This window comes from Amphiura filiformis, chromosome 8 (assembly GCF_039555335.1).
Source record: "Amphiura filiformis chromosome 8, Afil_fr2py, whole genome shotgun sequence".
NCBI classification, from domain to species: domain Eukaryota; kingdom Metazoa; phylum Echinodermata; class Ophiuroidea; order Amphilepidida; family Amphiuridae; genus Amphiura; species Amphiura filiformis.
The window spans coordinates 69,117,554-69,130,645 of NC_092635.1; the positions used below are offsets into that span (position 1 = coordinate 69,117,554).

Consider the following 13,092-nt stretch of genomic DNA (forward strand, 5'->3'; position numbering starts at 1 on the left):
GAATGTTAACTTCTGTTTAGAGTGTTAAGTTGATCAATTGATACAAATCGTTGAGGCAAAAACGATGTCGCTTTTGTTAGTTGAAGAAAACTCAACTTCCGAGCGATGTCGCTTGACACATGAATGCATCAACCAATCATTTCCAACCAACTGGATCTATTATTTTGCTACCGTAATTGATTTACCTTTCTCGATTATCGGTGATTTGCAATTTAATTATTGACAGCAATGGATGTTTTAAAAATGTATTTTGAGGCATTTAGAATATATTAATTGTCGTCTACAATAGCTCTATCGCTCTGAATGTGTGATAAGTATAAATGCAAAAGCGACGAGAGGTGAATCGCAAAATTTGGCAATTGCCAAGATCGCTTTCCAAAGCGGTGCATCGCAATATAGCTCTCATCTCACTCAGCGATCGAGTATAAATTCAGCTTAAGCAGGGATCAACTGATGGACATGCCCCAGGAGGGGCCGTGCAGCATTTTGTAACATGTAATTTCCTGACCCTGCAAATCAGGGATCAAAATCCCGGATCAAAATACCTGAACTTGAATTGAATGAAATAATTTTAAGCTTTCTCATTTGAACATAATTTTTTTAACACAACTCAAAAACTTTGCCTATAAATTGTGATGGTGATACCTACAACATACCTTCTTGAATCTTGCACAACTCAGACAATGCCAGAGATATAATTTCACAGGGAAACTTTAATACCAGCAACAAGCAGATTCAGCTGTGTGAAGTTTGCAGCTTGATCAGGTTGATTGCATGCATGCAAACGCTTCCTGGTTTGGGTTAGCCTTGACCTAAGACTTGAACATTATTGTATGACAAACTAAACTTTTTATATTTTCATTGTCATTGTCATCACTATCTACAAACCAAACTTTTTGTATTTCAGTAAATTTCAATTCTCTTTTTACGATAAGACTGTTTTGTTGTTTTATATTGCTTTTTTCCTCTCTTTTGATTGAATTTTGACCTATTTTCACACCTTTGCAAAACTTGGTAGATGAGTTTTGATAAAGTCTAAGGATTACAGCATACTTTCCTGCCACTTGCCGCTGCGGCAAGCGGCAGGGCGTTTCAACCAATGACAAGCCTTGATTCAGCCCGTTTGTCTGCAATACGCGTGCGCCACGCCGCTCAGCGGCAAGCGGCAGGGTAGTATGAAACCAGCATAAGTCAAAACAGAAGTGACCTTTGACCTATGGGCAGGAGAGATTTTAGCGAATGGAGTAATTTGCCGACGGAAAAAAGACGATTTTATGCTCGATATAACAATGTGGTTGTCAATTTGAACTCAAATGTGTGTACCTTTTCCCTTCAGCTAGCATCACCATAATTATATAACCAGTAGAAGCTGAGGAAAGAGCAGTTTTCAACACCGTATGTGATCGACAAAAACAATATATTCATCAAACCTTCCGAATTTGGCAGCCTGGTCACATCAAAATCAGTAAGCTTAATTTAAAATATTATTGAAACCTTTCTGGCTTATACACCATAGACATATCAATTTATGTACTTTATTATAATATGTATGTATGCACCTAACAATAACGTCAGCAGATCATTACTTGTTTTTGATGAGTGAGGTTAGTGAACTCCAGCTCCGGCTCCCTCCATATCAAACTAGACTCGCTTGCCAGTCCTATATACGCCGTACCTATGTATATATTAAGGACTGGCTTACGCCATTTTGGATGTCAATGGGAAATACACACTTAAAGATTTGCGCCGGTTAGAAACTTGAAAAAAAATCTTAACAATTTCATCAATTGTATATAAGTTAGGTAACCTAGGCAAACCTTAGTTAACACATTTACTAGTCAGCAAATTCGCTTGAGACCGGGCCCCAACACAATGCATATTTACATAGAAATTTGAATTTTTTCGAGAATAGGTGGGTGAAGGAAACCTACATAAATATGTTTTCTATACTTCACTTGACCCAAATATATGATTTTTATGGTGATAATCAAGTCGCACATGGAATTTTAGAGGATTTTGATAGCAGTTCCATTAAAAAAAGCTGCCATCGCCATGAGACTAAGATCTAGAAACACCCCGAAATGCCGCTTTTGGGGAATTTTGCTAGCTGAATCTTTTTGATGAAAGTCAATCTTTGACAAGATGTAACTTTGCTACGGAAAGTGCTATGAAAAAAAGGTTTTCAGTTTTGGCTTAGTTTACTCAAGGGCTTTAATTTGATATATAAAACGATGCAATTTGATGGCAAATTTGAATTCACCTAGGATACCTATATAAGTGGTACCAACCTTATTGTGCTTGCTAATTTAAGACTCGGTTGAAACAAAATTAAGGATCGAATGTATTTTAGTGTCCAAAAAGGCAAAATTATCTGCCGAAAGTTCTGCCGAAATCGGCACCCTTGCAAAGGGTTCAGAATTGAATCGAACGAAAATATCCGATCTTTATGATCAAAAACACAAAATTACAACTTTAAACATACTATTGGCAAAAGACATTAGGCCAAGTAAAAAATAAAACATGTTTCACGTCCGGGTTTTCGAAAAAAAGTAGGAAGAGGTGACTTTTTATTTTATTTTTTATCGCAAAATTGGTGTAAATACCCATACTTAGAGCTGTTTTAGCGTATACAATAATGCCTGAAAAAAGGAGGAGGCCCTTTTTTATTTGTTGTTCTGAGAGTTACACCTCTAATGATCACAAAACCTTCCTAAAGTGTTTCTTGTATCTTAACAAGGCTATAGAATGCATCCCAACTTCCTAGACATATTTTTTGAAAAGTTATAACTGAATTTCAAAAATAAAAATACATTGAGGAAACCTCAAAAAAGGAAGCGGGAGGGGACGTGAAACATGTTTATTTTTTTATTTGGCCTTATTACCAAACAATATAGAATAGAAAATTTGACATCATTTTCTCAAAATATTGAAGAAATTTGCTCACTAGACATCGAAAAAGTACGCAATCCAATTCCCGTTCAAACCCGTGGGAAACTGAAAGTGCATAATCCCCACTATATCAAACTGACAATTTTTTTTGTATACTGTTTAACAGATCAACTTTTACCAGGCAGACTATCACCATGGCAGACGTTGCCATTGCCAAAGCTTCTGCTTCAAATGCTAGTGCAGAGAAATCAAAAGAACCAGAAGAGAGACCACACAGTGAAAGCACAGAAGCTGCAGTAGAAACAGGTATTACATGTAAAAATATTAAGTACGGTAACTTAACTACACAATTTCACTGTCACAATAATATGGTGTTCTTTTTCCTTTAGACCACCCCCGTTGCCCGTTTTGTGGGTATGTACAATTCGGCCCTATAACAGTATGCTATTGGGACTAAAAATTCATTGCATCAAGATTTAATTTGCCTCAAGGTTTATCAGTTGCCATAAACTTGCCAAACACATTGAAGTCATGTATCGGAAGAAGGGCAGGGCTTCGATAAATGCATAAGGGAAATTAAAACAACTCTTTGAAATGTTACCCTATGACCTTCTGCATTGTGATGTTCGAAACAATGAAAGATTGAAAGTGTTTGTGAATTTGGGAGAAGCTGACAACATGAGAATACATAAGAAATGCAGAAATGCTAATCATCATTCTAAGGTCATACTAGTCCACAATTTGATGACTCTTATTGGTTGGTATCTTCAGTTGCGGTTGCTCTTGCAGCCTGTGTAGTACGCCGAGGGAAAAAAAAAAGAACGGCTGGTGGTTGTGGCATGTGTAGTACACCCAGGAACAGAAAAAGAAGGTGCGGTTGCTCTTGCAGGTGTAGTACATTCAGGAACAGAAAGTGAAGGGCAAGCGGCTGCAGGAACAGAAAACGAAGGTCCGGTGGCTGTAGCAGGTCGAGAAACTGAAACTGAAGGTCTGGTGGTTGTGGCAAGTTTGGTCCTAACTCCTTGTCAGTCATCAATGAATCTTTAAATATTTCAGACGGCTTCTTCAGAATGCCCAGTAAAATGAAGGGCAAGTATGCAGCTGTAGTCTGGTGTAGTATTGATGCAGGAACAGAAAATGAAGGTCTGGTGGCTGTAGCAGGTCGAGAAACTGAAACTGAAGGTCTGGTGGTTGTGGCAAGTTTGGTCCTAACTCCTTGTCAGTCATCAATGAATCTTTAAATATTTCAGACGGCTTCTTCAGAATGCCCAGTAAAATGAAGGGCAAGTATGCAGCTGTAGTCCGGTGTAGTATTGATGCAGGAACAGAAAATGAAGGTCTGGTGGCTGTAGCAGGTCGAGAAACTGAAAATGAAGGTCTGGTGGCTGTAGCAGGTCGAGAAACTGAAAATGAAGGTCTGGTGGCTGTAGCAGGTCGAGAAACTGAAAATGAAGGTCTGGTGGCTGTAGCAGGTCGAGAAACTGAAAATGAAGGCCTGGTGGCTGTAGCAGGTCGAGAAACTGAAAATGAAGGTCTGGTGGATGTAGCATGTTGGGTCCTAACTCTTGTTAGTCATCAATTAATCTTAATTAATTAAAACAAGTAAAATACAATGAAATTACACATCAAAATATAAAATAATACAAAGACAATTATTGAGGAGATGATTGACAATCCAATAAGACCAACATTGACCATCCCTTAACAGAACAAATATTAAGACTATCACATAAGAACATAAACAAGAATATGATAAACCATTTACAATGTTCACTTTTCAAAACCAAAATAAAAATTTAACTAACCTAACAGTTTCAAATGTCATGGTCGACATTCTTCCATAGAGTGTTGAACTTTGACCCAACATCTTTCCTGACGAGCTTCGGCTGTAGTTGTAGTACTTGTCGATAAACTCTGGTCGTAGGTGACTGCCATGTGGATAATAGAGAAGTATTATATATTCCACCGCATGATACAAGTCCTCACTCCCCTCTAATGTCAGCTTGTCATTATCCCCTTTGTTTGGATCCCAGTCCCCACTGTAGGAGGGCGCCACTGCCCTTCAATAGGCCTTGAAGGGCTCACACCACAAAATAATAATACCGTAACCACTCGGGTATAAGCCCACCCCCTAGATGGTAGATTTCACTTCAAAAATGGGGGTGGGCTTATAACCGGGGAAGGGCTAGTGCTTGAATTTAAAAATAAGAACAATCATCCCCTATTGTATATGCCCAATGTACCAGTAATTTCTATCATCTATGTCAATTTCTTAAAATTATAAGTGTGGAATGTTAATTATCAACTGATATTTTTTTATATTTGTACTTAAATATGAGAGCAAAGCATTGATTTGACTTAAGAACTTGTCCAAAATTTAGTGCTGGGCTTATACCTGAGTGCACCCTTGTTCCCAGAATGTTTTGAAAAATAGGGGGTGGGCTTATAGCCGAAGGTGGGCTTATACCCGGGTGGTTACGGTAATAATAATAATAATAATAAAGATATATAATATTATGCCCAACACAAACAGACTCTGTCGCTTTACACAACAAATTATACTAGAACACATAAAATCTAAAAAGCTATAGTTACATGTAGCCTTAACATTGAGCTTAAACAAAAAAAAATCAATAAACCAATTATTATTTAAAGACATTAAAAAGAAAAGTTAGAAACTTATTACATAAAAACAGACCAGTTAAAGTAGTACAAAATTGCAATCCATAATAATAAACATATTACACCAAAATTAATAATGCAGGAAGTAACAAGATTGGAATCACACAGCAACAGTGGCAGTGGCAGGTTTAGTACATGTATGCTGCACAGTGTCATCGACCCTATATCTTCATGGCAGGAATCGCCATGGTAGGTTGAATCCACAGCCACGATTAGCCATTTGGTTCAAACCTTTAAAGCTCTTTTAAACTAATAATTAGTCGAGGGACATAACTAAGGCTACTCACAATAGCGGGTAATCGATCTTGGTTGTGCGTGATTAAGCTTGTATACCCCATTGAGGTCAATGGTCATCGACTTTTATACTGCCTACAGTGAGTGCAGCTGTACTACCGCGCTGCACGCTGTAGTCCATAACAGGACCAACGCAATGTAAAATGGTCAAATTTTGAGTTCAAAGCGCACGGCCAATTTTCAAAGCGCATTCTAGCGACTATCATATCTGTTCAACACGTATTTCCAAGTTTATGAGACCAAATCTGGTTTCTTGAGAAAAAAATCATGACGGGAGATATTCATCATTTTCTAACCGGTATCAGAAGATTTTCGTCTGATATCAAAATCGTGCATAGCAATTCACGTGTATCGATCCCGTGTATTCATTTTAGTGTCCCTTCTGCACCAAATAATTATTAGCCAGGCGGTGTCGGTGTGTGCTGAGGAAAAGAAAATGAAAGGCTGGTTGTTGTGGCAGGTGTAGCACATCCAGGAACAGAAAATGAAGGTCTGGTGGTTGTGACATGTCAGGTCTTGGGTCCTAACTCTTGTTAGTCATCAATTAATCTTAATTAATTAAAACAAGTAAAATACAATGAAATTACACATCAAAATATAAAATAATACAAAGACAATTATTGAGGAGATGCTTGTCAGTCCAGTAAGGCCAGCATTGACCATCCCCTACTATCTAACAGAATTTAACAACAAAAAACAAGAACATTAATGATAATATGATAAACCTGACAGTTTTGAATGTCATGGTCGACATATTCTTCCTCAGAGTGTTAAACTTTGAACCAACATCTCTCCAGATGAACATCAGCCTGTAGAGGGGTAGTATTTGAAAACAATGTAAATCATACAAATCTTAAAGCACAGTGACTCCATGTTATGACATCATTTTGTGAATTGAACCAAAAAATTTGCCAAATTTGTTGAATTGTTATATTTTAAATCTTTTTATGCTTAGATAGTGAGTAAAACATCCACAAAGCACAAGAAACACAAACAAAATGGGCACATCAGCCTTCATTCCAAACTTTTGTAATCCAGTTAGATCAACTAGTTGTAGTCGTCAAATGGAACACTCATTATTTTTAAAGTTAGACCCGTACCCGATTTAGTGGTGTGATCTCTGAACAGTTTGTCTAACCGATTCTTTAGCTGTTTCCCTTGTCATCCTAAGCATGCAAAGAATGGCTGCCTATAAAAGGACAAACAAAAATAGTATTACTTCTTTGATCCGTATAACATCATTGTTTTACTAGAAGGACTGCCTGCTTTCTTCCCCAGGGTAAAAGCCCACGGTTGAACTCCGCTATTAGAATGCAGGTGTGTGAAACTCCATGTTTGAAAACTCCACAATTGGAGTTTATGTATGTGTGTCAGAAATTTATACATTTCAATTTTCAGATATGTAAATGCATTATGCTGATGTCTGTTGAAATCAGATTCAGAATTAATTTATTTCAATTCATGGACCGAAGGCCTAATTACATGAAATATTACATTTACAATAAATTACATTAAAATAAACATATAAATTTACATGGAAAATTACAATCAGATTACTAGTACTTAAAGAAATTAATTGCACTTTCTGAAGCAGAATACACCATACAAACGATTAAAGTTACATTATTTTTTTATATCTCACAAAATCACAAAACTCACCTATATCCACTGTACCTATGCCTCACTGCGTTCCCCGCAAGGGGATCAAGCTGTGTGCTCGGGTACCCCGTTGTACCGGCTGTTCCTTGGCTAGAGGAAACTCGCTGTGTACCACGGGCAGCTGGTTGTGTATATCCCCGGTCAAACACCTCGCCACCTGAAAACATAGCATCGATCAATGGAGCCATGCCCCATTGAGTCGATGGTGATTGACCATACATGTAATAGGATAATCGGTCTATTGATGACAATGGACCATTCACGCCCCGCTGGCTCTCGAGATCGAAAGGAGGTTGTTGACCAAACTGGCTGTTCACACTACCGTCCCTAACCTCGAAAGCCTTGCCCAAGGTCGCTGTGTGTGGCGGACCACTCACGGCAGCTATGGGCGTGTGCATAGTGTATACCACTGATGTCAGGCCGTAGCCCGCCTCGGTAGTTACCACTGACTGCACATGGGTTGCTATCCCGTGAGGGACTGCGAACCCAACCCCCGAAACGATCGATGCAAGAAGTATCTTAATCCACATCGAAAAGGGAAGATCGTCCGGTGTCGGAGTCTACATTATTTTTTATATCTCACAAAATCACAAAACTCACCTATATCCACACAGCCCTGCAAACACTCCGAAACAAACTCTCGCCTGCATACACAGAACTTTTCCCCACACTTCACACTTCAGCACACCCCCTCACATACTCTCAGTTGTCAGTGTACTTATCTGTTCTATGCTTTATGGGAAAATCATGTGATTTCCGCAGGCCAATGTACTTATTGGTTCTAATGCTTCTTGGGAGAATTTCCGCAGGCCTTTTTCTCCTGATGTTATACGCACATCTATCTAGGCTGTGATTCTCTGTTTGATTTTTTTTATGGCAAGGCATATCTAGGCATGGAACTATAACCTCAAGTGTAGAGACTGCCAACAGGTTTGTGCCTACATGCAGGTAGCTATTTAATAACTTCCTTGCTGAAACTGGCCCAAGTTCTGATAGCAGGGATGTGAGCAGGGAGAGCATTCCACAAATGGTACAAATGATCTTTGATGTCCGACATGGCATCTTAACTGCAAGATCAATGGAAGGATCATACAATGTAGGATCTTATGTTCTTCATCTTTGTGGATACTGTCCAACACCCCTTTTATTTCAAAGGAGTCAACCGGACAGGATACTGTGTGCATGTGGTTTACTTGTTACTTTCTTACTGATGTTGATTTGAAGTAATCTTTCACTGCCTCTTTGAAGTTTTCTTTGTCCAGGATTGTGGTTAAGTTGCTGGGTATAGAGTTCCAGTCAATCAGAGTTCTTGGAATAAAACAGTCTTTTTATTGGTGGTGAGTGGAATAAAGTTGTTTGCTGATGACCGGACGCAGGGCCTTTTGCTCTGGGATTGCGAGGTGACCCGCGATTGTCTGGTGGGTAATCTAGTTCATTTCTTCATTGTTGAAGCCTACAATCTGGTTTCTATATTCATAACATACAAAGCAACAGAGTATCACTTGAAATAATTCATCATTTATTCTGCAAAAAAAATAGTAAATGTTTGTTTTAAAAGAGCTCTGTAACATGTCGTTTGAAATTGGTATTTTTCAGGAATTGAAGCCACTGGACAATCCGATGTAGCAGAGTTGACCAGGGACATGTTTTCCAAAATGACCGACTATCTGAGAGGAGATCTAGCGTCCACCGCTGAAGATTACAAACTCTTAGAGCAAATGAATAGACTCACAACAGACAAATATGGAGAGATGAAACAGATGGGACTAGAAATAGGCAAATCTATGAAGGATTTGAATGACAAATATCGTAACATTCAACCATACTTGGACCAAATTGATCAGGTGGAAGAAAGTGTTGCAAATTTAGAGCAAGCCGCACTCAGGCTAGAAGCGTACTCAAAGAGACTAGAAGCCAAATTTAAGCAATTGGAAAAGAAATGAAGAAGATGAATGAATTTTATTTTACCTCCCTGGTACACCACAATGTACTTATATACTAGCCATGTACTAGCCATATTGTATACTTTTTTGCAAAATTTTAGGTTTCACTGTCAGATATGTCCTCTTTTAAGTTGGGCCCAAACAGATGATGAGGCAATACAAAGAAAATTGTGATTTAAATTTAATACCAGCGCATGTCACCAATGCGAGCCACTCCTCCGAACATGAGTCGAGTTGGTTCTTTTGATGTTATGACTGTCCGCATGCCATATACGTACACATGTATTGTGTTATGAACATTGCATACCCTTCTCTAATATTTCTATCGTAATAATTCAACGTCTTGTTCAGACGGTTTATTCAAAATTTCGGATTTTGACAGAACTACCGTATCCCAAGTCTTGATTTTTGCAGGGTATGTTAGTTTACTAAAGTACATTACAATCATGTACTAAAACAGAATTTTGAAAAATAGTGAGGTTGCATCCTCAGCAAATGTTACAATATGGCTTTAAGTGTTGTTTAAAGTGTAATTAACCCAAAACACCCGAATAAATCGATAATGAAGAAATAAGGTGGTATGCATGTTTGTATGGGTCACCCTAGCGAGGTGTAAGACAATGCAAGAGGACAATTAATATAGGCAAGGAGCGGAAATAAATTATGCAATCCCAATTTTTTTATTAACTTGTAATTTAATGATTGAGATCATGATTGTGTCTTGCATTGTCAAACACCCTGCAAAGCTGCCTCATGTCCTCATTATTTAATATAATTGGCCACTTAGACACAGTGAGAGAGAAGTCAATGACTACACTACAAGATTCCTATTGCGGCCACCTGCATAGGTACACCGTCGCCCGACTGGTACACACTGAGTACCTACAATGTACCAATGCTGTTACTCCCCTGGTACTGCACAGTATCAGCATGGTGTACCTCTGCAGGCAACCCCAACAGGAATCTGGTAGTGTAGTTGTGATTATGCGGATAATACCAGCTGTGAACTCAGGTGGCGCTGTGGTATAAGATCTTGAATGGTAATCGTGTGACTGGGTTTCAATCCCTGCCGAGCCCTGATATGTTCGCTCCACAGAATTAAAGAAGGAGAACCTATACCGCCATATTTACTGTGTTGAAACCACAGAATTAAAACCAGAGAACCAGGAATCGACCATCTTGATACAGGCATGGAGCAAAAATTGGGGGTATTCGGTTTTCCCTCGGAATGCGCTTGTGGCATTCGTTGTCATCCAAGCGCGACATCAATGATGGGCGCATTTGAGAGACGCACTTCATGCAACCTGCACGCGAGTACCAAGATGCTTCAGATGAGATGCAGAATTGTTTTCGTTCATCTCCGCGCACCGTCGGCAAGGACCCGAATACCCCCAATTTTCTTCCCAAAGCTGACAGCGCGATTGTACGTGGCGGTATATAGGGAGTCCTGGTTCTCCTTCTCTAATTCTGTGGTTGAAACACACTTGTCTTTGATTGGCTCCTGAGGCGATCTGCTGTTGCAGAGTGGAAATTTATCAATTTATATACTTAGCGGCGTATGCGTTGTTAGCTTTGACTTTGCAACATCAAGGTTGTATGTGCTCGTCCAAGGTTTACTGCAAAATATCTTAATTCATTAACTAAATTTCCGCCAAAATGTCACTTACGACATTCTTGGACTGATATGACATCTTGATGCCATATCTTGCCTAACTTTTAGGTGAACACAAGTTACTATTGGAGCCATTAAACCAAAAATATTATGTACCACAATGCTACGACACACCTTCCCATGATTTTGTACATATACACGTATTGTTCTTCCTGTAACTTCTGTGCACATCAAATATATATTAATACAAATATAATTATATGGTGATGCAAAACAAAGCAAGATGCGACAGTTATACAATGTATGTCAATTAAATATGTTATTTGATTTTTAAGTATAGTATATGAATTCAATTTATGATGAATTATGGTGAATTTCAAATTACTTGTATAATTGAAAACAGCTCAGGATGTCTGTAAAATTAATGTGTTTGCAACACAAAAAGAAATTGTGTGAATCTGAACAACAAAAATGCCCGAAAACTTCCATCCCTGTACCTGTCATATATCGTATTGTCTGTAATAATCACCCTGGGTCAAAAGGGGGCAAATTTTAATCGGAAGTATCACTCGCTTCCTTTTCGTTTCTGGGTTCAAATCCAATATGACGGTGCCCATGGAATACAATATTTTCATGGTAAGTACTAGGAAATTACATCTGTAAGTGCATTTTAAGCAAGAATGTGGGTTTAGTGAAATTCTACCAAATAGCAATGAACTGAATTGAAGTTTATGTTCGAATTGGTTTTATCCATGTAATTTAGCGATTGTGATGGCCAGCACTGACATGACTGATGCTTACACAATGTGGCATGAAAATGTTGGCATTTCGGTCACTTTTTCATTGAAAAATTGCATGGAGACATTAGGGGTTTTTATTACTAACAATTTGATATCAAGCAAAAAAGTTGTTTATTACACTTGTCATATTTTGGATTGCATGAGAGGTAGGGGATCAGCTTAGGGACTGTGCAATAATTATGAGCCCTGTGGGAGGGTAAAATTAGGGGGGCAAAGCTTTTTTGGCAAGCAGATTGGGGGCAAGCAATTTTTGGCACACATTTACGGGGCACCTTTTAAATAACACTCTAAAAAGGCTTACGAAAACACTTTCAAACCCAAACACTTGGCATGTTCAAAGGGGGCAGAGATTTCTTAGCAGGCTGTGGGTAAGTGATTTTTGGCATGCCATTTGAAAACTTAGCCCCTCCAAGGGGCTCATATTTATTGCACACTCCCTTAGATATGAAACTAGGGCTTCATTGATCTTTTTTTTTTTGGTTTGTTCCCTTACATGTAGCAAAATATTGAAAATTCATGAAACACTTGTTTTTATATCAGCTGTTCTGGATGTGGACTTTATCCTCTGATAACCTGCATCTCATCCGAGTTGGTAAATTGGGCGCTGTTGGGAATTTCCAAATCGGCACGATACCAAAACCATGTTTGTTTGTTGTTTTTTATCAAAACAATATGATACTATACTCTTCAAGCAAACAATACTAATGTAGTTTATAATATGTTGTGTACATGTAATCATATTAATTTCATTCCAGTATGAAATAAAAAAACCACTTAATTGGATAATTATTGTGTTGATATCGTATTCCTCTGTTCAGTGACAGCGCACTACACTTCCAATTTCAGAAAAAATAAAGCACTTATTTTTTTGATTAAACAAAAATATTATCCTGTGTTGCCAAATGAAACAGTTAGTATTCATAAACGCGATGCGTGCGATCCAATCATATTTTATTATTTGTGAAAACACGAACGCAAATCGAGGTCATTAATATCTCACAATTGACCGCAAAATGCGTAATTGTTCCAATGTCGCACACAATTGACCTGGGCGTGCGCCGTATTGTGCGTCCAACAAACTGCACGCTCGCTGGCTGCCTTATTTGAATTGCGCGCTACCATATTTGCGCAGATTCTGATACGCACTTTTGTTATTGGTCGTCTTGTTTTAGCCTGATTGATTTTGGGAAAGGGAAGATGTAAAAATTGTTGA

The 13,092-nt window shown here is 38.4% G+C and overlaps 1 protein-coding gene across 2 annotated transcripts; it reads left to right on the top strand.

The window, feature by feature from the left end:
* The first annotated feature begins 1,213 nt into the window (after positions 1–1,213).
* On the top strand, positions 1,214–12,644 carry LOC140159396 (biogenesis of lysosome-related organelles complex 1 subunit 2-like). Of its 2 annotated transcripts, none has more exons than XM_072182856.1 (3): positions 1,214–1,465; positions 3,056–3,195; positions 9,121–12,644. In XM_072182856.1, exons 2-3 carry the CDS (start codon positions 3,084–3,086, stop codon positions 9,465–9,467), a joined length of 459 nt encoding a protein of 152 aa, XP_072038957.1. In that variant the 5' UTR covers positions 1,214–1,465; positions 3,056–3,083; the 3' UTR covers positions 9,468–12,644. The 2 variants fall into 2 exon arrangements, with proteins under 2 accessions (XP_072038957.1, XP_072038958.1); XM_072182857.1 differs by having other exon boundaries at positions 1,214–1,395.
* Positions 12,645–13,092: the final 448 nt, after the last annotated feature.